This window comes from Balaenoptera physalus (genome assembly GCF_965194825.1).
Source record: "Balaenoptera physalus genome assembly, chromosome: 11".
Classification (NCBI taxonomy): Eukaryota; Metazoa; Chordata; class Mammalia; order Artiodactyla; family Balaenopteridae; genus Balaenoptera; species Balaenoptera physalus.
Window position 1 is genome coordinate 7,799,513 of NC_138896.1, and position 23,265 is coordinate 7,822,777.

Sequence of the window (23,265 nt, forward strand, 5' to 3'; positions counted from 1 at the left end):
CAGTGGAATATCTAAATGATACCCTGCTCTGAACTCCAAGTTGAAAGTAAGTTTTTATTATACTTGAGGGAAACAATGGGTTCAGCTGCTTATTGCAAGGAGCAATTGCCAAGGGAGAGTTAAACTCAATTACTGTAACCATACTGAATAAAAAATACTGCCAAGAACAAAAATACGCCTGGGTAAAGACAGCCACTGAATAAAAAAAATCGACATAAAGCGTATCAAATATTTATTTATCTGGGCAACAAAGGGCTATGATACATTGACAGGCATGGAAACTACTCCAGCACAACTCAGTACAATACAGCTAGAACTGCTTCCAAAATGGCCAGTGAAAATACAGAATACCAGGTGGTCCCAAATGTTTGAAGTTCTTTGAACAAAAAGAGGAGGGGGGGAAATCCCTAACCCTTGGTTTAAAGACAATACTCATTTATTGCTCAAATGATGCTTTTAAGGGAGGACAGTGGAATAAAATAAACTTTTTTTTTTCTCCCCACAATACACAGAACGGTTATCAAACCACTCAAGTTAAAAAATCTTTCCAGGGTCCCATAGCACTTTTTTCTTTCAGTTCAATGAAAAGCTAAATGTAATACTAATTATTTATAAAATTTTATTTTACTTTTTTTATTTGTTCAGCTGTTTCATTGTCATTTTTAACATGCTACAACAGGGCTAAATTCATGAATACCAGAGGAAAAAAAATCCCCCAAACCTTGGATTCCTAAATAAGTACCATGAACCACATGAAGAACTAATAGGGAAGATTCGAAACCCACTAAACAAGAGGTAAACGAGATCACCAGATAAATTAAAAAAAAAAAAAGGCTTAAAACAGACTCACCATATTTACAATTCCCATTAAATTACACATAAATAAATATATACAGAGACGTGAACACTGATTCCCTTATAGAACTGTGAATCGTGTTGCCAGAGAGAGTTCAAGTTGGTCGCTTTACCTTGAAGAGGGAAAACTTCTAGAACTGAAGACAAGACATGGAACTTCGAGTATCTGTGTTCAAGTTTATTCACAATACTGATAAAAATGTCATTAGCCTTTTTTGCCTTTTTTTTTTCTTTTTCTTTTTTTTTAGTATGGCTACAATCTGAAGTATGTAAGAGAAGGTGGTGATTCCGTCCCATGAAGCTCATATAATTTTTTTTTAATTTTTACGTTCTTTTTTCTAAAAAAAAAAAGTTTTAAATTTTTTTTTGTTGTCGTTGTTGATTTGTTAGTTTAAAAAAAAAAAAAAGGTTCACAAACTCCGACAGAACTTTTCTTTGCTGGCTTCACGGCCTGTTCTGTTCTCTTAGGCTCCACACGAGGGCAAAGGGGAGTTGGTGCTGATGGAGGAAGTCGGGGCCGGGGCCTGAGACTGCGGGGTCGCCCCGCTCACAGTGGAGCGCCGTCCCCGGGACCCCGAGACTCCGGACCGAAGGCGGTGGCGGCAGCGGCGGCAGCAGCAGCAGCAGTAGCAGCAGTGGGGGGTTGCTGATCCCGGAGCTGTCACCTGCCGGTGGTGATCGGTGGGGGGCGATGGAGATGGAGATGGAGATGGAGATGGAGATGGAGATGATGCAGATGGAAATGGAGATGGAGATGATGCAGATGGAGATGGAGATGATGCAGATGGAGACGATGGAGATGGAGATGGAGTGGGTGGGCGCGCTGGGGCCGGGGAGGCGGCGCAGGCAGGGGGCGGGGCAGGAGGAGCGCCTCACTTTCTGTGTTTCTCCTCTTTGTCACTGCTTTTGGCGCTGCTGTCCGTGTGGCTGTTCGGGTTGTTGCTGAGGTACATTTTGTCCATGGCCTTGAGGGCCTCGGTGAGATAGTTCTGCAGGGCCGTGACCGCGGCGCACACCGCCGGGCTGCCGAAGCCATGGGAGATGAGGTTGAAGTGGGTCAAGCAGCTCTGGATGCCGGGCTCCAGGATGGGGTTGGGCCTCGAGTTCCCCAGGGGAGATCGGTCCTGAGCCAGCAGGTCGGTGAACTCCTTGCATATCTGTCTGCAGCACAAGTGGAGCGGAGAGAGAGAGAGAGAGAGAGAGACATGAGGCTCGGCAGCTAGCAGCATCGGCAGCAGAGAAAACCTCGCTCCCTGCCGTTACCTCTGCCTGGACCACGCCGACACCTGACCTGACCCAAAGCCCCAGAGACAGACGGGGCGGGGAGGGGCGCATGTGGGGAGACCCAGCCACCTCTGAGTCCACCTGAACATCTCCTGCTCTTTAAACACGTCCACAAATGCCTCTCTCTTGTCTTTCTGTGTGTGTGTGTGTCTCTCTCACCTCTCAGCTGCACCAAACTTCTAACCCCCTCCTCTCTGGCTCACACCAAAAGCATCCTAGACGCAAGAAAACATTTTACACGTTAGGAGAGAAACAAAGGTGAGTCAGAGGGGCAAGGAGTCAGAAACGCAAGCATCTCTTCCACAGCCAATAGCATGCACCCATCAGCTGTTCTGCTCAAAATACTATAGAGCCCCCTCTTCCCTAATCTTCTAGAGACCTCGGCAGCAGTTTGGGGGCAATGAACTCTCCACTCATTCACCTTCAGATCAGGGTGGATGTGGACAAGAAAGGCAAAACTTTTCTTGGGATTATTTTGCCTTTAAAAATAAAAGTCACCAAAAAAAAAAAAAAATGTTACTTGGGGATAATTCAGAGTGGTTTGCGGAAGAAGAAATAGACATTTCAATCACCCATTCCACCTCTTTTCCCACACACCAGAAAAAAATTGTTTAGGGAAATTGTGAATATGGGTGTGTTTAGGAAGCTAAGAGAAAAGTTGGAATATGGGCGATGTGGCCTGCACAGGGGAAGCTCAGTCTCTGAATCTGGGAAGCAAGGACTAGCTGGGCCTTCCTGAGGCAGCAGCAGCCTTTGGGTGGGGGGCTGTGAAGGCAGGATGGAGAATGGGGAGCACTGACAGACTACCTCCTCCAAGGCCAGCTGGTGTCCCCAGGCCAGAAACTGCCCTGCCTGAGGCCGCTGCCTCTGCCCTCTGGTTCCATGCCCTCCTGTGACATCGACTTTGATAATTAAGGGCTTCCAAACAAGCCTTTTAATTTCCAGAAAACATATCAAAACAGTCATTTTCTTTTCACACACCACCTGCAGAAGCCTATTCAGCCCAGGCACCGATGGGAATATAACTTGGGCCATTTGGAAACCTATTTGACATCTCGCCTGTAGGCTAGAACTTGTGGGGTGTGTGTGTGTGTGTGTGTGTGTGTGTGTGTACACAGCACTTTTGAGGAGGATGAGAAAGGAAGGCAAGAAATGGGAGAAGGAATTAGGGTTGAAACTAGGACAGCTTCTGGCTTGAACATTTTGCAGTCCACTGCTTAATCCTTGCCCTTGGAGAACATATTGATAAGAGACAAAAACTGATACAGGCAAGTCTGTCACTCCTTTAAGAACTTGGTTCCGAGAATTTGAAAAAGAATAGATACATGTATGTGTATAGCTGAATCACTTTGCTGTACACCTGAAACTATCACAACATTGTTAACCAACTATACTCCAATATAAAATAAAAAGTTAAAAAAAAAAAAAAGAACCTGATTCTGGTCTTTCTGACCAGAAAGAGTCGCAAATCCACACTCAGCTTCCATCAAATCCCTACTATACGCCACCCCCATACACGTTAATTTTTTTTAAAAAATGAGAAGGTGGGGTGAAAGAGAGGGGAAAGAGGGAAATACGCACTCACAATCTTCCTTGTATTGCCCCTTTAAAATCAATTATGGTTTATTAGATTGTGTTGTAACTTCAATATTTACAACAGAGCTGATTAACACAAAAGGAAAAGAGGCCAAAAGTGAGAGCAAAAACGATTTTGATTTTTGTTTCTCTTGACAGTGAGACACAGAGACCCCGAAGAGGTAATGTCTTACTTTGTAGCCAGGAGCATGTTTTTTCTTGTCACTTGCTCATTGGGATCGGAATGTTGTCGGTTGAGAAATTCAGCTACTGCTTTGGCAGGAAATTCAGTTTCGCACACATACCCAAAGTCCCTGGCGAGGTGGACGGCCTCTCCTGGCAAGAGGTGAGAGGAGGGAGGCGAGGGCAAGAGAATGAAAAAAGTTGGGATCAAAACTGCCTCCCAACTCCCTTATTTTCTTAACCCAGATGTTGTAGGAAACACAAACTACTTATTTTCCCATTTCAGGCATTTTCTTTCCTTCTCTGTAGGATCTGGCGGCTGCACTTCCCAGGGAAAATGGCCACTTAGCCTAGAAGGCCGAGGCGATTGGAAAATGTAAAATCCCATCAACTCCCCTCCAGCCTCATCCCCCACCCCGATGACATTCCCCCACCTTCTCTTTTAAAATGTTTCTTGTATTCCAACCTCACACCTATCAACACATTCATAAATGATATTCATAATTACTCCTTGAGCTTTTCTGCAAGGGAACGACTAAGGGTTTACATTTTAACTTTATCGCATATAATTATCTGTTCATCCAAACCGATTAACCAAGAGGATTTGAGGGTCACTCCACTGAGTCTGCCTGTGTTGTTGATTTTCGAATCTTTGGTTTTAATTTCCTGAACCAGTTGGTTTTTACTGCAGGGCTTCCTGCCATTAGCTCCAGCTCCGGAAGAACGCATGCGCCAATTAGAGCATCAAAGCCCTCTCCGCTGAGCTTGTTTCCATAAAATGGAGCAGATCACAAACAATAACAGTTCTCCAGAAACTGCTTCCCTGCTACAGGACTCAACCCCAAAACCACGCACACTCTCACACTACCCCCAAAGCCGCTACTACCGTTTTCTCTGCGTGTAATTGTTTCGGGGTCGGAACGGTGGGTTCCCAATGTACTGGTATTATTTTTAATATAATGCTACTGTAGCTGAGTTTCTGGCACTGAACAATTGCTTATGACTTAACAGTCACATTAGTATCATTTTTGACACCATTAACGAATGGTTCATAGGGTTTCTCCTCAATTTTATGTTTTTAAATATTTCTAAAATTATTTACAAAGCTAGAAGTTGAATTCGATTATACTATGTCTCCTCAAATACAAGATATAAATAAGATTAAGTGCCTTCTTTAAATATAAATGGTAGTTTTAAAATCTGCGCCATAACTTAAGTGCCTCTTTTTTTCCTGTTGGCATAAGACATTTCCAACGGAACACAAAGGAAAATGCAAAAGAACTATACATTCATTCCAACACACCCAAACTTAAGCCAATTTAGTATCGGACAAACTTAAGAGGGATCTAGAGGAAGTAGGGATGTGACTGTTGTGACTGGATTCTGATGTATCTAGAACAGCGAGTGAGGACAGGGTGACCTTTTGTTTTGAGGGGTTTAGAAGCGAGTGTGTGTGTGTGTATGTGTGTGTGTAAAAAGCTGACATGAGACACTTTCTGCAATGCTTATATTTCTTTTTTCTTTTCCCATCCAAATAACTCAAAGTCTAAAATTGCTCACTTTTCTTCCTCTCCAGTAGAGAAGCACAATTAAATGAGAGATAAGGGAGCATATGTTTGGAAAACAAAAACCTAAAAGGGCATATAACCCTGAGCTTTCAGGATGGTCTTAAATCAGGATGCAGGTCAAAGATTCCCAAATTAATTCAGGAAGTAATGGTCACGCATTTCTCAAACGCAGATGTCAGAATAGCTTAAGTGATTTACTGCTGAGCTCTATAAAGGAGACTGGAACTTGAAGAATATGCAGTTCTTAAGTTTTCACGTTGTTTAGGTCAGAATTGGGCTAGGGAGGTGTAATTTTGTGGCAGAGGGGAAGAGGAAAGGAGGACAGGAATAAATGCAAATAGTTTTTTGACATGAAAGAATTCCGTTCACTTCTGGCTATGTTTTCTGGAAAAATGAAACTGCCCAACTGACAAAATACAACCAAACATCTGGCCACTGAATATTAGCCATTTTCTCAGAAGAAACTTCCCTTCTCTTTAGCAAGGGAACTCACTTACCCTCCACTAGTGATGTGAGCAGGGTGACATTGGCAGCTTTACGCCTCCCTGCTGGCAGATTTAATCCTATTTTGTCCAGTTTTTCTCTTAAAGATCTTCCTCCATTTTTAGACTTCGCCCTGTTTCACAAATACATGTGAGAAAGGGATTTAGAAAACATTTGGTTGCTCTGCATTACACTGTAGTCATTTTGACAACTTCCTAAAATGTACTTTTAAAAATTTAGGATCCTGGCCCCGAGATATGTAAGGAAGGGAAACCTAGGAAGGAATGGTACAGAAAGAACATAGGCGATAAATGCTTGTTAAACTCTAAAGCACCCCCTGTATTCAGTTATTACTGCAACTATTGTGGCAGGTTGGAAGGTTCTGATCTCCCAACTCTCTAAAGAAGAACTACAAACAAATAAACACAGCTCTCTTCTCTAGGGTGTGAAGTATTTTTGAGTTCAACTGATGACTGTATATTTTCCCTGTTGTTACAATCGCACAAATCCCAATGGGGTCTTTAAATTGTCTTTGCAAGATCTGCTGTTAGGTTATTCAGAGTAACCAAAGTTATCATCACTCTTACGTTTCTTTCTCTGGCTTTAGCCCCAGTGGGAAGTTCATTTCACCAACTGTTTACATGCCATGTCACCAGCCTAACTGGAAAAGTCAAAAGTTGGTATCAGCCTTTAAAAATTTCCCTGATTTCAGAGACGATGGAGGTGGTTCTAAATAGATGTCTAAATAGACTCCCATAAGCAGAAAGTGGTTAAGATAAATTGTTTAAATAAAACAGCAAATTAATTAATTTCAGATTTTATTCCCTACTCAAGTGCTCTTTAATTGTGTGGATTAGATTATACTCCCCTAGGTAAACAGTCTCCAATATTGGGGATGGGGGAAGGGGGAGAAAAAGGCAGAGGGCGGATTCAGATCTGTGTCAATGAAAGATTACAAAGGGACAGCAAATGACCGTGAAGGAGGAAGGAAAGAGTGGAATAGCTGATGTTAAACTCTGTAGCCTTTGTATGGCATATACCCATCACAGCAGAACTCTGGGTCTATAAACAGATATATGAATAAATGTCAAAAGAATGAAGTTTTGGTCCAGTTTCTCATTAAAAATTAAAAAGGAGAAAAAGTAGAAAATATTATCTGGGAAAGTTCAACTCAAGACCCACCACACACAACGCTGGGTGGAACCCTAGGCGCAAAAAAGCCCAGAGGAGGGACAAACCTGCCCTGAGGCAAGGTGCTTCACCTCGCCGACCCTTATAAAATCTCATCTACGAAATGAATCATTCCGACCTCGAGCGGGTGAGACGAGAATCCCTGGCCACATATGCAACATGCAATCGTCGGTAGCGACCACACATAATGCACGCAAACGTGCCTCGCACGTTGCCTGGCACACATAGGGACGCGGTACATCGGAACCATTAGTGCGAGAACCTCGGGCGGGAGGGTCTGCGTCTGGTGACCCGGGGGCGTGGCGCGGAGCCTCTAGAGAAAACCATTGTCTTCTACTTAAACCCTATTCAAGGGACGGCGGGCTGCAATCGGAGACCCTACATGGAGGTAAGGCAAAGTGAGGCGCCTGAGAGGAAGTTCTCCTAGGCTTGCAAGGTGTGCGCGAGGAGGGAAAAGGCGGGTGCGCGGCGCCCCACGGCTGCAGCGGCCGGGACTGAGCCCGCGGCGGAGCGAACTGCGCGTGCGCGCGGGGAGGGGGTGGGAGGAGGCAGAGGTCCCACTGAGCGCGCTGCGCCGGCCGACCCGGGCGCGCCCCCGGAACGACGGAGCGCGCGGGAACGCGGCGGAGTGCGCAGGCGCCCGCCGCCTCACCCCGCCCCCAGTTCCCACCCACCGGGTTCTACGCTCTTTTCCCCGCCCCTTTCTTTTCCCGCGAAGGGAGGGCCCTGGCGCGAGGCCCGTCCGCGTTGCCGGCCCGGCGCAGGCGCAATGCTTGGCGGGCAGGGCCTTCCTCCGGCCTCACCTCCGCAGCACTCCGCCCAGCAGCGAAGCGTTGAGACACTCCGGCGGTGAGAGGCGCCGCTGTACTTCCGCCACCGTGACCTTGTACTTCGAGGTGGAGCTGAGGAGCGAGAGACGACCCGGAACTGAACAAAAGACTTCGTTGGGGTTCACGACGCCGCCGAAGAGGTTGTCCTTGTTGATGGGGATGGCGGAGACGGCGTTGCTGTTGGACTTGGACAGGGACACGGGGCCTGCGGAGACAGACGGGGAGGCCGCGTGTGGGCGCCGAGGATCCCTCCCGAGCCCTGCCCGACCCCGGCCCTCGTCCCGGTCCGGGCCGGCTCCCAGGCTTGCGCCGCAACCCCCGCTTTTCTTCCAGCCCTGAAAATTCCCTGGTTCCTTGTCCATCTCCTGCCCTAGTCCCTGCTCCATCCCGGTCCTGGGGATGGAGCCTGTGCCCCTCGGCGCGTCTCACCGGCGGCCGGGGGGCGGCCCAGCCCCGCCAGCCAGGCCTGTGCTTCTGCCTGGACCCTTGCCATTTAACCGCGGGGGTGCTGTCTAGAGATGGTGGTGAACTCGTGACCCTCTCGGCTCTCAGCATCCGAGGGAAGTGGCCCCCAGACGGGGTGCAGCGAAGGGGTGACGTTTGTAAACCGAGAGCAAGCTGTGTAGGCTCGGGAGTTTTCGTGGGGTGAGGGGTTTAGCGTTGGGGAGAAACTGCTTCACAGACCTATAATTAAAATCAGCCGAGAGTTTAGATGGCTAAAGCGGCCTGTAAATGGGCATTTCATTCAAGGCACCAAGCCGGGAAGTGGTGGATTCTGTTGTCACACCCCATCCTTTTGATAAATAGGCCCTTTCCTATGTTTAGCTGTGAAAAAGACTCGAGTTTTGGAAATCCATTCCAAGCCCCGTTTTGAACTGGGAGAAAGAAAGATAAACAGGCCTACCATGGAAAGCTAGCAATGTGTTCTTTTGATGAGCAAAGAGTTAATAGTCCTATGCTTAAGCGTCTTCTTTAGGAAGGGGGGAAGGGGAGGATATATTCTTGTTAGTTAAAATTATAAGCTCTTCATCGTTGGATCCACCATACTTAGAAAACAATTCAAGGCCAGCAGAAAGTGTACTAACATGTTACATTTCTGACACCAATATAATTCAGATGCATTCATAACCATTTAAATACAGTATGCATTTGCATCTTAAAATTCCATATGGAGACATACATAATAATACATGTATGCATCATAATACATGTATACAGTACTCCTCCCTCTTGAATGGGGATATTTTAGACGTATAGGGAGGTGGGGGGGGCTCTAGGTTTTGGATAGATCACTTGTGACATTAATAGCTCTGGGGAGGCTAATAGAGACAATAGGAGTTAAACGAACTCTTGAGAGATTACTAATAAAAGAGCCAATTATCATGTCGACTTGGAAAGAGCATCTCTTAAGATTTATCCCTTGCACATCTAATTTGACATGACAAAGACTTCACAGATGCAAAAATGAAACTTTAAACTCGCTAACAATATACTGATTGGGGTTAGAAATGGGAACAGTTTTATATAGCATCGTCCTCTGGTGGTGCCTAGAATCCTGAAATGTAACATTGCCACCATAACAAAAAAAAAAAAAAAAAGCTGCTGTGAATAGCATTTAATCCAGTAAACTTTATTTCTACTCACTAAACAACACAAATTACAAATCCATCCAAATCACTTGACACTTTTTAAAAACAATTCCTGCTGCAAACCATTATGCTAATAAACCTGACATCTTCAAAAAGCTAATTTTAACCAAAAGCCAAATTTTTGTTAACCTAATTCACAAAGTTTAAAAAACCCTTAAACAGCTAATGAGAAATTAAATTTAAGAACATGAAAGATTTTTTTCCCCCTCTGCTAAGCAGTGCTATGTCTTTTTATCATCTGCTCCTATATTAATATTAAATTACTTGCACTGTTTTTAGCATTATACACTTCTTAACACTCATGGCCACTCACGCAATGGATTAACTGAACTGTTAAAACCGTTCCAAAATTGAAATGCCACTTCCAAATCTGTTCAACTATTACACATTTCATGTGTTTGTCCAGATATCATTAAACTAAATTAAATGTTCAAGTCATGAATCAGAACAAAGCTAGCCTGTTGCCATTACTAACATACTGAAAGCCGATCATTTAAGCATTGCTATTCTATGCCTATCTATTCGCTAATTCTGAGCCTTTAGGAAATCCTACTTGGAAAAAAATAAACACAGCTCTGCAAGTTCTTTTAAATAGCACTGTGCCTGTAAGGACATGCTTGGAATGCAGAAGGAAATGGCTTACCTTTCTTAATTACAGTTTGATCTGGGATGTTAATACCCGGGTCTTCTACATGCTGCAACAAAAGGATACACATGGATGTAAGTGTATAATCAAAACAAAAGGAAATGAATATTTCGTGCAAGATAGGGGGAGGGGAAGGTGTAGACTCAAAATTCCCCCCTCCCATCTAGTGACATTTATATATAAACATCTCATCTTGGCTTATTGGAATTGGGGGTTTTGCAGCTCAAGAGGTTTCACTGTACACCCACGGCCAATTTCTCGTTCCCCAGCAAATAATCCACATTTGAAGGAGCTGGGGGTGGGGAATAAAACTTTCTTTGGAAATTAAACCGAGTTTTGATCTTTCTCACTGTCAGTTCGACCTTTAAAAATACACCTAGCTTTAGTTTGGCGCCTCAGCGGCTTCAGACTTCAGCAATTCCAGTGTTCAGGCAGCAAAAGCCAGAGAAACACAATAGAAATGACAGTCAGGAGTAACAGGGGAGTATTGGAAACGTTTTAGGTGATGTGATAAAGAGCAAACGTGTATACACACCTTCACTTATGGATAAATGAAAAAAATTTTAAAAGGACTACTGTCTAAATTGGATATCAGATAGGGATATGAAAATGATAAAAAGAAAGACAAACAAACAAAAATCCTTTGAGGTTTTCCTGTGTCCAGTAGCAGATTTGGATTTGTTAGTGTGGGTTTCTTTTTTCCTTTTTTTTTTTTCTACAGATGGATGGGTATACGTGTGTGCTAGAGTCAAAACGTGATTAGAAAGTAAAATGAAATCGTGTTTTCTAATGCAGAAACTGACAGGCAATATAATGTCTGCCTGTGTTTACAAATTAGCACCAGGGCTGCTGAGATAGAAGATTTCACAATCGTTACCAAACACAGGCATTACCATTTAAAAAAACTATTACTTCCTTCTCTAGTCTTTGTCCAACAATAATACTGATTCGAACATTTCCATTCTGTCTTGGATTTATGCTCCTGTTAATTGTGCCTGATCGCAATGATTCCGGGTGGATGGTACTAAGTTGCTTTATTACAGGTTTTATTATACTCAATGCTCTCATTTGTAACTTGCCTAAAGTGCTTCTGGATTTAAGTATAATTAAATTGAGAAATGTTCAGAAATGACTACTGCTGCAGTTCTTGTGTTTTAACTATATGGGGAAATATGATCCCTTTATGCATGCACCCTAAACCCATAAAGTAAATGTAGTGTGGCATAATACTTTTATTTGTGTTATTTCTAGACCTTGCCCATACAGGGAAGACTGTTAAGTTTAAAACCCCACTGAGATATTAATGATTAAATAATTTTCACCATCGATTTGATTTTCTTAAATATCTGGCAGTCGTTCTTATTAAAGGTTAACTGTTGCAGCAATGGGAAAATTGAAAACAACCCTTTTCCTGACCCAAATTCCTTTGAAAGAATTTTTTTTCTTAAAAGGTGGGGGAGGGAAGGGGAAGAGCAGCAACTGGGTTTCCTTGTTTTTATTTGATCTTTTGATTAATTTCTCCTATAGGCCAATCTCACCACGAAGAGTGACTATACCGGTGTCAAGAATTCACACCAGCCACTTTGGAATTTTTGCAAAGTAGAGCAATTCTAATTCACAGTAGTTCCAAAAGCTCGCAACGTTATTTTGCAATTCAAATATTTCCAAGGAGCAGACTAGGATAAGGATTCAGAGAACCTTTGGGAAGGGGAACTAAAATGATCACAACTTCCAGGTTGGTTTTTTAATGGCCCTTTTCTCAGCTATTGCTCCTCTCATTTTACTTTCCAAGAAATGCACAGTTTAGTATCAGTTTCTAAAAACATGTATGAAAACACACACACACACACACACACACACACACAATGCTTACTAAACCCCACATTGGATCAACTGCCTACTTTCCTGCTTTCCATGCTACGCTGCTAAACATAACCAACAAATTTCAGTGATTAACTAGGCCAAATGAGAGATATAATAAATTTTCTATTTTCCTATGTAACTTAAATAATGTTTTAAATTCACCAAGCAAGCAGGTAAGTTCATCTGACCATTTTCTTTGCAATCTAATGCAGTAATCATTAAACTGTCAACGGACATATTGCTGCAATATTTGATGCAGTAATTTGAAATAGCATTTTAGCAAAAATCACATCCAGATACATTTCCTCTCCAAAGAAAAGCAGCATTAACAGAGCCTTTACAGCTTTAATAAAATTATTGGCTTGCTCTAATTCCATTTCAGGAAGGTTGTGAGGAAACCATAAATATGTAGAATTGAAGCAAGAGATGCTGGTTTAAATTTAATTTCAGAAAGTATTTTCAAATTATCAGTAGCCTGGTTTGCATTGTAAACAGTAAATGCGCTAATACCATGCTTATTTAGAAATCATTTCAAACTGCATTTATTGATAACTGAATTAGAACTCAAAGAATGCATTGCCCGATAGTCTCAAAACATTCATTTAATATGGGGGTGTAGCGGGTTCTGAGAGGCGTTGGGAACCCAGTTAATGATTTATGAGGTCAGCATTTAGCACCCCTAGGAAGAGAAAAAGGCTGCATTTAATGTCCTCCTGCTCGGACTTGCTCCTTACTATTCTTTAATCAGGGTAGGGTATACACATAACTTTCAGATATCACTAGCACTCATAAAATCCGGTAAAAATAATTTTCCTAGTGTATCTTTCACACTTTCTTTTAAATGGCCAGGGCGTTTCAATGAGCCCTTTTTGTTGACTCTAACATGTTTTTCAGGACAGGGAGAAATCCCCACGACAGACACAGCGGTGGAATTAGATCCTCTCCCCGTCCAAACAGTTTACTGTCGTCGAGAAGGGAAGGTACCGTCAACGGTGACATTCGTCTAATTTCTCAATGGTAATATGCAGGCATTGTTTGAAGGAGCTCCAGGAGCCATTGTTCTAGGGGCAGAACCCTCAAGTACAATTCTTTTCCATTTTTTTAAGGCGGCTGTCTCGGTGGGTCCTTAAAGTGTCCACCCAAAAAACAAAAGGAGATTTCGAGAAAGTAAACGCCAGGGAGGAAAGCCCGGGCCCCCGGGCTGCACGTTCCGGGGGTTTTCTCGGGGGTGGGTGAGCAGGGTCTGCGTCTCCTCTCCCGCCGCCCGCGGGGCCTCTTACCGGAACGTCCTCGATGGCGTGAGGTAAGGAGTGGATCGGGAGGTCTCCGAGTCCTGAGCCGAGCCCATGGGGGCCGTGCAGGAGGTCTTCGTGCCGCCGGTAGTCCCTGCGGGGATCCAGGCCCGACAGCTGGTGGGGCAGCCCCCGGTGTGCGTGCAGGAGCCCAGACTCCTGGCTCTGCCTCTGGCCGGGCCAGCCCGGGTGCTGCGGCTGCGGCTGGGCGTGCAGTGGGTTCAGGCTGTAGGGGTCGTTGACGTGGGAGTAAGGGTCTTGCGACTGGGGGTAGATAGGCTGGTAGGGCGGGGGGAAGTAGGGGGGCTGGAAGTCGGCATTGGGGGTGTGGGACAGCGGCGGGGCGCTCGTGTAGGGAGATTGACCTACAGTGCCCAGCTGGGGCAACCGTGCCGTCCCGTTGCTGGTGCCGTCGTGACGGTCCTGGAAGAGAGCGAGGGCAAGGGCAGAGAACAAGAAATCAGGCGTCGAGTTACAGCTGCCACACTGAGTGCACGGCTCAGGGCTGCGTGGGAAACGGCCTGTCCCCGTCCGCAGGCCGCCGCGAGAAAGGAGCCCTAGGCGGTTCTTTTCAGCAAATACTCCGGGAGTGAAAAGGGCCCTGCCCCAAACGCAGGGACCTCGACTGTGCCAGTGAGGGGGCACAAGAGACTCTCCCTTAGGCGTTTCTTTCAATGGGGGGAAAAGGCGAAAAAGGGCCTCCCGGAACACAGCCCGTTAAGCTGTGGGGTGAAGCCTCCCTTACGCAAAATTAAAATTCCTACTAAATATTAAACAGCAGAAGCGGCCTTTTCTCTGTCCCTGCATTTGAACCTGCCTGCCACTGCGATATTGTTTACCCTGTTCCATTTAAGTGGAGGAAAACAGTCATACCCATTCAAAGGCTATTACCATTTCATGACTATTTAAATAGAAGCATATTTCGTAGAGGGCTGTAAGGAAAGCCCACGTTCAAGTTACCAGCTTAAAGAAGGTCTTAACTGCGGGATGGGGGTCTGTCTTATCGGCTTCCTCAGTTAGGAGCCTTTTTCTGGACAGGGTCGATTTGTGATAGAAACGGGGAGAGAGGGACATCAAGCCAAGGTTTCAAATGGAAAGATCCAGCCTTGTCTTGGGTTTAAAAGAGAGAGGTGCACCCCGGGGCGGAGGCCCCCGCCCCTTCCACCGCAGCCCCAAAGGGCAGAAGAAACGCCTGACTTGGGTTCCTCTATTGCAATTCGCTTGCAAAACAAGCGAACAGAGTTGATTGCAGGCAATGCGAGCCCTCGGAGGTTCAGCCCCGGACCCCGAGGGGAAGAAGGGGCACACCGGGCAGCATTTTTCCTGTAGCCGGATTAAGCATCAAATGTTGAGAACATCTCGGGAACACGTGAAGAGGCGAGGAAATAAAGACGAACGTGGCAAGAAACACGCCTTGGGAAGTAGCGGCGAGGTAGGGCTGCGCGCCGGGAGAGGTCGAGCGGGGGATGGGGGGTACCGCATTCGGCTGAAGGATGGAAGAGAGGGAGAGATACGAGGAGCGAGGGCAATGCAAACGGAAAGGGGGTGCCCTGAAGGAAAGCCGGGCTAGGAGGACGGGCCGCTCCGCAGCCCCAGGTTTTCCAGAGTAAAATTCCTAAGGAAACAGGGATGGGGGTGGGGATGGGACTCACCATAGCTGAAAAACTGTGAACTAACATCTGCGAAGAGTCTGGGGTAACGAGTCAGGGTGGAAAACAACAAGCAAGCCCGGAGAGCCCGGCTGCCCCGCTGCCCGAGCGCGCCCCACACAAAAGGCGCCGAGAGCCCCGCGCCACCCGGGACTCCGGTCACGGCGCCGCCGCTCCCCCGAGCGCTGGAGCCCCGCTCTGGTCCATCCGAACTTGAACCACCGATTCGAGCGGCGCCTTCAGCTGGTCGAACCCACAGTCTCTATCCTGCCGTGAGCGGGTAGGATTCAAAGTTCCTTAAAAAATGAAAAACCCCAAAAAGGCAAAAAGCAAGAAGTGTGTGTGTGTGTCTGTGTGTGTGTGTGTGTGTGCGCGCGCGCGTGTTCCTTAATCCGTGTCTCCCCCTCTTTTCTTAGCGGCGGCTTCGCTTGAGCTTCTAATAACCGCGCTGGGCAGCGTTCCTGGAGCCTGCTAATAGCAGATATTCATGACTATTAATATTACACGAATACTTAATAAGGGAAGAATGCCTGGAAATCGAGCGTGAAGCGGAGAGGCAACTCGCGCCGGAGCCGGCTCTCAATGCAGTCCATTGACGGGAGCCTCAGTGTAGCAAATCGGAGGAGGGGAGAGGGAGCGCGAGAGACAAAAAGCGGGCGAGAGAGGGAGCGGGCGAGCGCGCGGGGGGCCGCGGCGCGGCGGCTGGCGAATCACAGGGAAGGGGCAACATTTTAAAAGGTTGCAGGGCAAGCAAAAGTGAAAGAGAAAGAGGGAGAGAGGGAGACCGAGGGCGAGCGCGCAGAGAGGGGGAATGTGTCTGCGTGCGTGTGTGAGAAAGAAAGTGTGGGCGCGAGAGAGGAGCACGGAGTGGGGAGAGGGGAGGGCGGGAAGGAGGGAGAGCCCGAGAGGAGGAAGGGAGGGGGGAGGGGAGGGGAGGGGACCGAGCCGGCGCGCACGGAGGGGGAGGCCGCGGGGGAGGGGGAGGGGAGAGGAAGCGAGCGAGGACAATCAGACCTAAAAGGCTGGGGCAGACCTCGGGATGCCGCGGGGGCCGCGCGTCGCGGCCGGGAGCTGCCGGGGACCGCGTCCGGGCGTTCGTCTGGCTCTCGGCGCCCGAGCTGCTTCCCGGGCGCCTCCGGCCGCGGGCTTCTCCGCTCCGCAGCCGGGCCTGGGGCTCGGGATTCGGCCGCCCGCCCCCGCGCCGCTCCTCCATGGCCCGGCACCCCGCCCGGGCCCGGCCCTCGCCCGGGCCGCCGCTCGGGCTTCCCGCGGACTCCCGGGGCTGGACACTTCGCGGCGGCGGGCGCCCTGCCCTCGGCTCTCCGGGGCCGGGGCTCGCGGAGGGGGAGCCGGGACGCCGCCCGGGGCGCGCAGAGGCGCGAAGCGGCCCAGCCCGGGCGCCGCTGGCACCGGCTCCCGGCTCCCGGCGCAAACCCGTCTGACTGGCTGGGCCACTCCCGCCCGACGCCCCCCGCCCCCCCGGATGACACGGCTCGCTCTCCCCCAGCCGCCGCTGCCAGTCTGCCCGCCGGGGTGTCGGAACAAGCGGCACCTCGCCTCCTGCGTGTCCCTGCAGAGCCCGACATAATTAGACGGCCCCAAGCCGGCTCGGAAACCCGAAATCCCTGCTCCGGCGCTCGCCCACCGCAAAGTTGTTGAAACAGCCTTCGCTCTATTTATCCTCCTTTCCCTCCTCTCGCTTCTCATCTGTTTTTGTGTCACTCACACGCACATGCACACGCGGCCCCACAGGGTCCCTCTCCGGGGGTGCAAGTGCATCGCCTCCCACCTGGGTCCCACGGGCAGCTCGCGCCGCGCGGAGCTTCGGACCCCGCCCGCCGGGGGTTTCGGCCTCTGAGAAGGTGATTGCCCGAGCCCCGGGCCACAGCCCGGATGCGACAATCCACCCTAGGAGGCTTAGGGGCTCAGTGTCACCCCGACCAGCTCGCAAAGGGCCCCCCAGCCCTGAAAACAAAGCGACTGGCCCGACATGGAGTCTCTGCGCCCCGCACCGCGCACGACACGAGTCCCCAGATAAGCACCCGTCCCCTTGGGATGTCACCTCGTGCCCTGGGGGAGGGGGGGAGGGGAAAAAGGAGGACCCGGGAAAGGGGAAAGATTTAAAATAGTCTACAGAAAGGAGAGGAGGAAGGGGACGGGTGACACATCGTTCACATAGCCCAGGTTCTGATTTCAAGTGAAGACCCCGCCGCTGCGCCCACACAGACAGCTTGACATTCCCAGCTCCACGTGCCAAAAAGAAAGAAAGAAAAGAGAGAAGAAAAAATAGCAAAAACCGGGAATGCCACCTATTATTTACTTAGGTAATCTCTCCGGTCGCGGCCCCCTCCCCTCCCCCTCCCGTGATTCATCGGCTCTTTTTAGCGGGGAGTTGCAAGGGGGTTGGGACAGCGGCCGCCAGGCCCTTTCCCAGCGCCTCCCGCCGGCCGGCCGGTAGTCCTGGGGCTTCCTCGGCTGCCCCAAGAAGCCGAGCTCCGGGAATCATGGCTTTTAAAATGGGCTCCAGTGCTGCGCGCTCTACCGGCCGGGCGGGCTCCCCGCACCGGAGGCTGTGGCCGCCCCGCCAGGATTCCCACGGTCACGCAGCCGAGTGCCCGGCGGATGTGTAGGGAGCCGGCGGCCAGCCGGCTCCGCGCGGTGCCGCCTCCCATCCCCACCCCAGGGCTGCGCCCACCAAGTAGCTCAGAGAGAGAAACTGCCTAGAACTTCCTGAATAACATAGTGTACCTGGAGGAGCCCCGCAGCAGTTTGGGAGTTGAGTGTCCCCAAACTGAACCCGCTCACTGGGAGGTGCAGCCCAGCTGAGAGCGAAGTGTGCGCGGGGGGGGGCCTTCTCCAAATTGAAAAGGGCCTTTTTAGAAAAGTCGGGTGGGGGGACGGCAGGAAGGAAAGAATGAATACATAAAAGAAGGAATATTAAAGATCAGAGACAAAGTTAAAGAGGGGAAAGGGTTTCCTCTTTCCTTTCTTTTTTCCTGGTGACTTGGGCCCTCAGAATCTCGTTGGAGAGACACGCAGAGTGCACGGACGCGTGCCCAATTGCCAGCAATTGCTTCAAAAACCCAGCTTGTCTCTCTTCGCTCTACTCTTAGGCACAGTCAAAAGCGGTCAGGAGGAAAAGGGGGGAAGTGGGACAGGGGCTCCGAAGGAGGGAAATGAAAGAAGGGAACGTCCTCGTCCTCCCTCTGCAGCTTCTCCCCTGCGCTCCTCGGGCGAATCGGAGAGGCGGGCGCTGCGCTGGGGAAAGTTTGTCCCACCCGCACCTCGCAGCTGGCTTCGAGGAGAGGAGGAGGAGCGGGAAGTACGGCTCTGAGCCTGCGGCCGCGAGGACGACTGAGCTAGCGCCGCGCTTACCTCGCAGTCCTCGTACTTGATATTATCCGTCAGTTTCCAAAGCATTTTCATGGATCGGCGTGAATGGATTTGCCCCCTCTCCGCCTCGCACCCAAGTGGAGCTACTCTCTGGGTAAGCGCAAAGTGCCGGCTGCGGGCGGTGAGCGCCGGAGGAGGAGGAGGAGGAGGGCGAGGAGGAGGAGGAGGGCGAGGAGGAGGAGGAGGAGGAGGAGGGCGAGGAGGAGGAGGCGAGAAGGGAAAGAGCTCCCGTGCGCGCTCGGAGATCTCCCTCTAATGGTAGAAACTTTTCACTTTTCCTGCTCTTTACCAACAGCCTAATCGCCTCATTAGCATATCAACAATAGTCCAATTGCTCGCCAGCACCACAATCTGCCGCCGGCCGCTCCGACCCAGGTATAAAGGCCTCTCCAAGCCGCAAACTTGCTCCTGGAGCGCGCTCCTGCCGGGGAGCCCACGAAATCTCCCTTGAGCCCCGCCGCGCGCCCTTGCCCCGGCGCCCCCGCCCCCATGCCACTCTTCTCCTCTCTCCTCTCCTCTCCTCTCCGTCTCCTCCTCGCCGGAGACGCCCCGGCAAAAGCCCGGCACTGCGCAGGGTCCGAGAGGCCGCGCCGGGGCCCGGCTTTCAGCACCTCTCTCCCTCATCCCTGCCTCCACCAGCGGCTCTGTCCTTTCGGCCCCGTCCAATCTTATTAGAAATTACTATCCCTTTCGCAATCAAATATAACCACCAAACGAAGACCGGCGAAGTCACATCAGGATTTTTGCCCAACAAGAGATCGCCTCCGCTCCCGGCAGCTGACACCTCCGGCCGCGGCGCCCTGGGAGTTTTACTGGCTTCGCGCTTCCCAGCCCACCCCACCCCCCAGGTTGGAGATTTTGCCAGACGGCTTCAGTCGCTCGGCTGGGCTTTGGGATCCTTTAATTGCCGCGTGTAAAATAAAAAGTGTACCCTGAAGAGGTTACTTGACAGCTCCAGGGGTTAAATGATTTTCCTCTCATTTGTATGAAGCTAGGGCCGACTGATAATTCAACGTGGTATTTGGGCTAAGGGCTTGCTGGGTGCAGTGTGGACAGGAATACGGAACTCCTATGGAGACTCACAGTCGCTTCTGGAGTTGAGCCGAAATACCGACATGTGTGCGCCGTGTCATGCATGCATCAAAATAAATCGCTGGGAACCAACCCTTCGCTGTGCTAATCTGCTCCAGTTTTCCCAAGATTCCCCTTTTTAATTAAAGCAGGGAGAGTTCCTTCATGATTTGGTGCTGTTACTAACGCGGGCGCTTTCGCGGCTCAGTGCCCGGCTGGCGCGGAACCCGGAGGCCGGGGAGCCACCCCGTCGTCCAGGTCCGCCAGCCCCGGCTCTCCCGCTCCACACGGGGGCCTGCTCGCCCCACAGGGGCTCTGTATTTTTTTCTTCTGTGAAACAGAGTTTTTTCTTTTTAAGGAAAGAGACCAGAAAAAGACGTGATGCGATCCTTGGAAATACAGAGTAATTAATTTCTCTGGCCGAGCTTCCTCGTTTGCCCTATGTCAAAACCTCCTTTCTCCCTCTCGAATACGACAAATCCCCCAACAACAGTAGGTCTCGCCTCAGAGTTGCTCTAGGAACGACCCCTGTTGCCATCTGGGCCTGTTGCTTGCAAATCTCCCGGCCTCCCGGGTCTCACGGTGCGTCCTCGCCGCGAGGGTAAAGGCTGTCGCGAATGCGAGCGTTGCCTAACAGGTGGAAGGAAGGCGAGAGGAGGGGGACCCGCTCCCCACCCCAGCCGCCGAAGGGCAATTCTCCCTCCAGACAACCGCAGCCAATTCCCCAAGCCCGGCAGAGTAGGCCAGAAGCCCCCCCCCAGAAAAAGTTAGGGAGAAGACCAGAGCCGGAAGGGGGGTAGAGAGCCGGAGGGGCTCCTTCCGACGCCCCGGGCGCTCCCCTGCACGCCCGGCCCCCGCCGGCGCACGGCGGCACAGGCCCTTGGCTGAACCCAGCTCCGGGCTCGGCGCCGCGCTCCGCCCGCAAAATGGTCAACTTCCAGCGCGAGCGCCACGCACCCTGCGGGCTGGCCCGGGGCCGCCGCCCAACGTGGCGGCTGGAAGTCGGGGGATGGGCCGCCCGGGGGACCGACACCCTTCCAGCCGCGGCCGCAGCCCCAGAGCGCGATCTGTAGGCCAAAGCCTAGGCCCGGAAGCAGGGGATCTTACACCCCCAGACGTCGCCACAGTGTGCTTGGGGGAAATCTAGGTTTCGCTTTCTTTCTATCTGTGGGCTGGGGAAGGCATTTCAGGGCCTTCATCTTCTCCACCTTCCCCCCTTGCTGACCCGAGCCCCGCAGATCTCCGGCTCCACACCCGCCGGGGCTGCTAAACTGTTGTTGTTTTCCCGCCGAGGGCGCCTTTGAGGTGCAGATTGGGGCCTGCGGGCTCCGCGCCGCCGCCCGCGTTAGGAGCGCCGAAGAAAAGGCCCGAGCGAGCGCCCCGGTCGCCCCTGGAGCCAGCGGAGCCGCGGTAGTGTGTGAGCGTCATTACCACGACAAGTCGCTTCATTGCATGTCAATGCTCCGGCCTCGCCGGGACCCCAGGACAGCAGCGCCAGGCATGGGGGCAGGGGTCGGGGGTCCAGGCCTGATATGGGGGCGTGGAGAGGGCGTTGGGAGAAGAGTGAGTATCTGTGTGAGAGACAGAGACACTGAGAGAGACAAAGAGACAACGAGGGAAGGAGAAGGACTCCATTTTCACCAGCTGTTACCACCCAGTGGGCCCCAGGAGCCCAACAGGCCAAAGCCAGAGGAGCCGGCCTCTCCAGGCCCCAAATCCGCGTGCCCCACCCGAGATCCCGGCTTCCCACCGCTTGCCAAACAGTGGACCCACGGGAACCAGGCCCAGGCTTCACTCCTGTCCCCTTCAGGCTGGAATCTTGCTGCTTCCGAACCTCAGTCGAACCCACTGGAGGCCCAGACCCTGGCCGAGCCTGCGCTGCGGGCGTTTTCTCACGCTGAGGAATTCTGCAGCCAAGTTCGCCCGGCTTGAGGGGAAAACCGAAAGACCTCCGTCAAGGAGTCCCCCAGTCTTCCCCTCCAGAGAAGAGAATGAAGAAGGGCCCTGAGATCCACAGGGGCAAGGGAGGGAAAGGTGTGGATGCCCCAGATTTGAGTTTGATGGGGGATTTGCACCCTTAAACCACAAAGTCTACCTCTGGAGATGAAATTGCATTTATTTAGGTTTAACTGGGAGGAGAGGTCTAAAAGAGCTCACGGCTGATGAAAAGAATAAGTGCAATGAAAGAAATAAATACTGCAAGATGACTTCCTTTCCCCAACTCCAGAGAATGTAGGGAAGACGGGACTTCTCTGAACTTTACTTCTGATGGCCGAAATCTGAAACAAGCCAAAGAACTCGCCCCGGAAAGAGCAGGGCCTCAAATTTTCTTTGAGAGGATCGGGGTTTGTTTCAAATCGGCCCGCGGGCTTTTAGGCACATAGACTCTCGCCCTAACCAGGCCTCCGCTTGGCTAGGGCGAAAAGAAGGCCCCGCGGTTCCCATTATGAAATCGGCGACACGGGAGAGGCTGCTATCCTCACCAACCTGGCCAGAGCCGCCCTGGTTCCCTTAGGGGAAACGTCTGGAAGGTAAAAGGAGAGAGCGCTGGATGCAGGCTCCCTCGGCCGGGGTCGGGCCCGGGGCTCAGGGGAGAGAAGGATCTGGAGCCTAGCTGGCCTTGCGGTGCCCGCGGCCTAGCAGGGCCGAGTTCGGGAGGCGTTGGTTTCGACCAGTTCTAGGCCTTCTGCCTCATCACTCGCCACTTACCGCCCCCGTCCAGGCACCCCAACCCGTAGCCCAAGCGGTGAAAAGTGGCTTCGGGAAGAAGACGGAGCGAGAAGCTCAACTTTGCGCAAACTCTTTTGAGCATTCCCCCAAAAGAACGTGCTCGCCGGCGCGACCCGTCCAGCCGGACCCCTTTCTATTCTCCACGCTCCCTTGTGGTCCCCCAAACGTGGAGACGCGAGGAGAGACAGGTGCACTGGAACCCCATCTCACGCGCCGCCCTGGGGTCTAGGGCGAGATCGGAGGCGTAGCGAGCAGGGAACCTTGCTGGCGGCGCACCGCACGCCCGCCTGCGCCCTGCCCCCGCCTGAATTAGTCATCTACCCCAGTTTCTACTGGCGGCGGGCGGGGGGGGGGGGAGGTGGTGGCGTCCGTAGCGCAAAGCACCGGTGACCCCCGGGGCCACCTGTGGAGCGTGCGCCGGACTCTCCCCAGCACCGGGCAGGCCGGTGGCGCGCGTGGCCCCCGGCGCCGCGGCCGCCGCCTGCGCCCGTTTTCCTGCCCTCTTTCTCTCCTGGGAACGCTCCTGGGCGCTGCCAGGCGCGCCTCACCTACGACGCTGCAGTCCTGGGCCGCGGCTCTTCCTCTCCGCCTCCCCCCGCCCGGCCCCCTCCCCCGCTCCACCCCCGCCCACCTCAGCCCCGGCCAAGGCAAACCCCCGTACCTGCCAGTCCCCCATTTTGGCAAGTATGGACATCGCGGCTCGGTGCTCCTGGCGACGGGTCCCCGCCGGGCATGGGCTGTAGGGCTCGGCCGGGCCCGCTCCCTGGAATCGCTTAGGCAAATCCTCCTTTTTTACCTGCTCACCAACATCTCACCTGGTCATAAAGAGCTGGGTTGCTACCTGCCGACGCATGCGCGCTAGCCCAGGAATTCACTCCGCCAGCCCTAGTCCCAGCGCCTCGCAGAGCTGACCTGGGAAGTGATGGATTTATAGCCGCGGCAATCTCGCCATCAGCTCCAGCTTTTCCCAGCAGCCCCAACCCGCTTTCCCGGTCAATCCCTG

The 23,265-nt window shown here is 51.3% G+C and overlaps 1 protein-coding gene and 1 long non-coding RNA gene across 24 annotated transcripts; one reads left to right on the forward strand and one right to left on the reverse strand.

Annotated features, from left to right (window-relative positions):
* Positions 1-215: 215 nt before the first annotated feature.
* Positions 216-23,148, reverse strand: TFAP2A (transcription factor AP-2 alpha). 18 transcript variants are annotated; one of them, XM_082413828.1, is made up of 9 exons: positions 16,102-16,782; positions 13,789-13,842; positions 13,408-13,645; positions 10,262-10,313; positions 7,943-8,174; positions 5,963-6,081; positions 3,909-4,050; positions 2,299-2,354; positions 1,881-2,016 (listed from the first exon to the last, which is right to left on the reverse strand). In XM_082413828.1, the coding sequence occupies exons 1-8, from the start codon at positions 16,773-16,775 to the stop codon at positions 2,339-2,341; spliced, it is 1,527 nt and encodes a 508-aa protein (XP_082269954.1). In that variant the 5' UTR covers positions 16,776-16,782; the 3' UTR covers positions 1,881-2,016; positions 2,299-2,338. The 18 variants fall into 18 exon arrangements, 16 of the variants coding, with proteins under 16 accessions (XP_082269953.1, XP_082269944.1, XP_082269945.1 ...); XM_082413827.1 differs by lacking the exon at positions 2,299-2,354 and having other exon boundaries at positions 216-2,016; positions 16,083-16,804; XM_082413818.1 differs by lacking the exon at positions 2,299-2,354 and having other exon boundaries at positions 216-2,016.
* On the forward strand, positions 14,594-19,430 carry LOC309638205. Of its 6 annotated transcripts, XR_014251024.1 has the most exons (4): positions 16,868-16,930; positions 17,253-17,392; positions 18,182-18,555; positions 18,757-19,430. It is a non-coding gene; the product is annotated as an uncharacterized lncRNA (long non-coding RNA). The 6 variants fall into 6 exon arrangements; XR_014251021.1 differs by lacking the exons at positions 16,868-16,930; positions 17,253-17,392 and adding an exon at positions 14,594-14,851 and having other exon boundaries at positions 18,281-18,555; XR_014251022.1 differs by lacking the exons at positions 16,868-16,930; positions 17,253-17,392 and adding an exon at positions 14,745-14,851.
* Positions 23,149-23,265: the final 117 nt, after the last annotated feature.

Coding starts and splice junctions, on each gene's coding strand:
- TFAP2A (XM_082413818.1), bottom strand. CDS start 16,775: ATGAGAAGCGAGAGGAGGGAAAGGAGGATAAATAGAGCGAAGGCTGTT. Junction 13,843..16,101: donor GGCCCCCGCGGCATCCCGAG/GTCTGCCCCAGC, acceptor GCTCTCTTCCAG/GACCGTCACGACGGCACCAG. Junction 8,175..10,261: donor TCAAACTGTAATTAAGAAAG/GTAAGCCATTTC, acceptor CTGTCTCCGCAG/GCCCCGTGTCCCTGTCCAAG.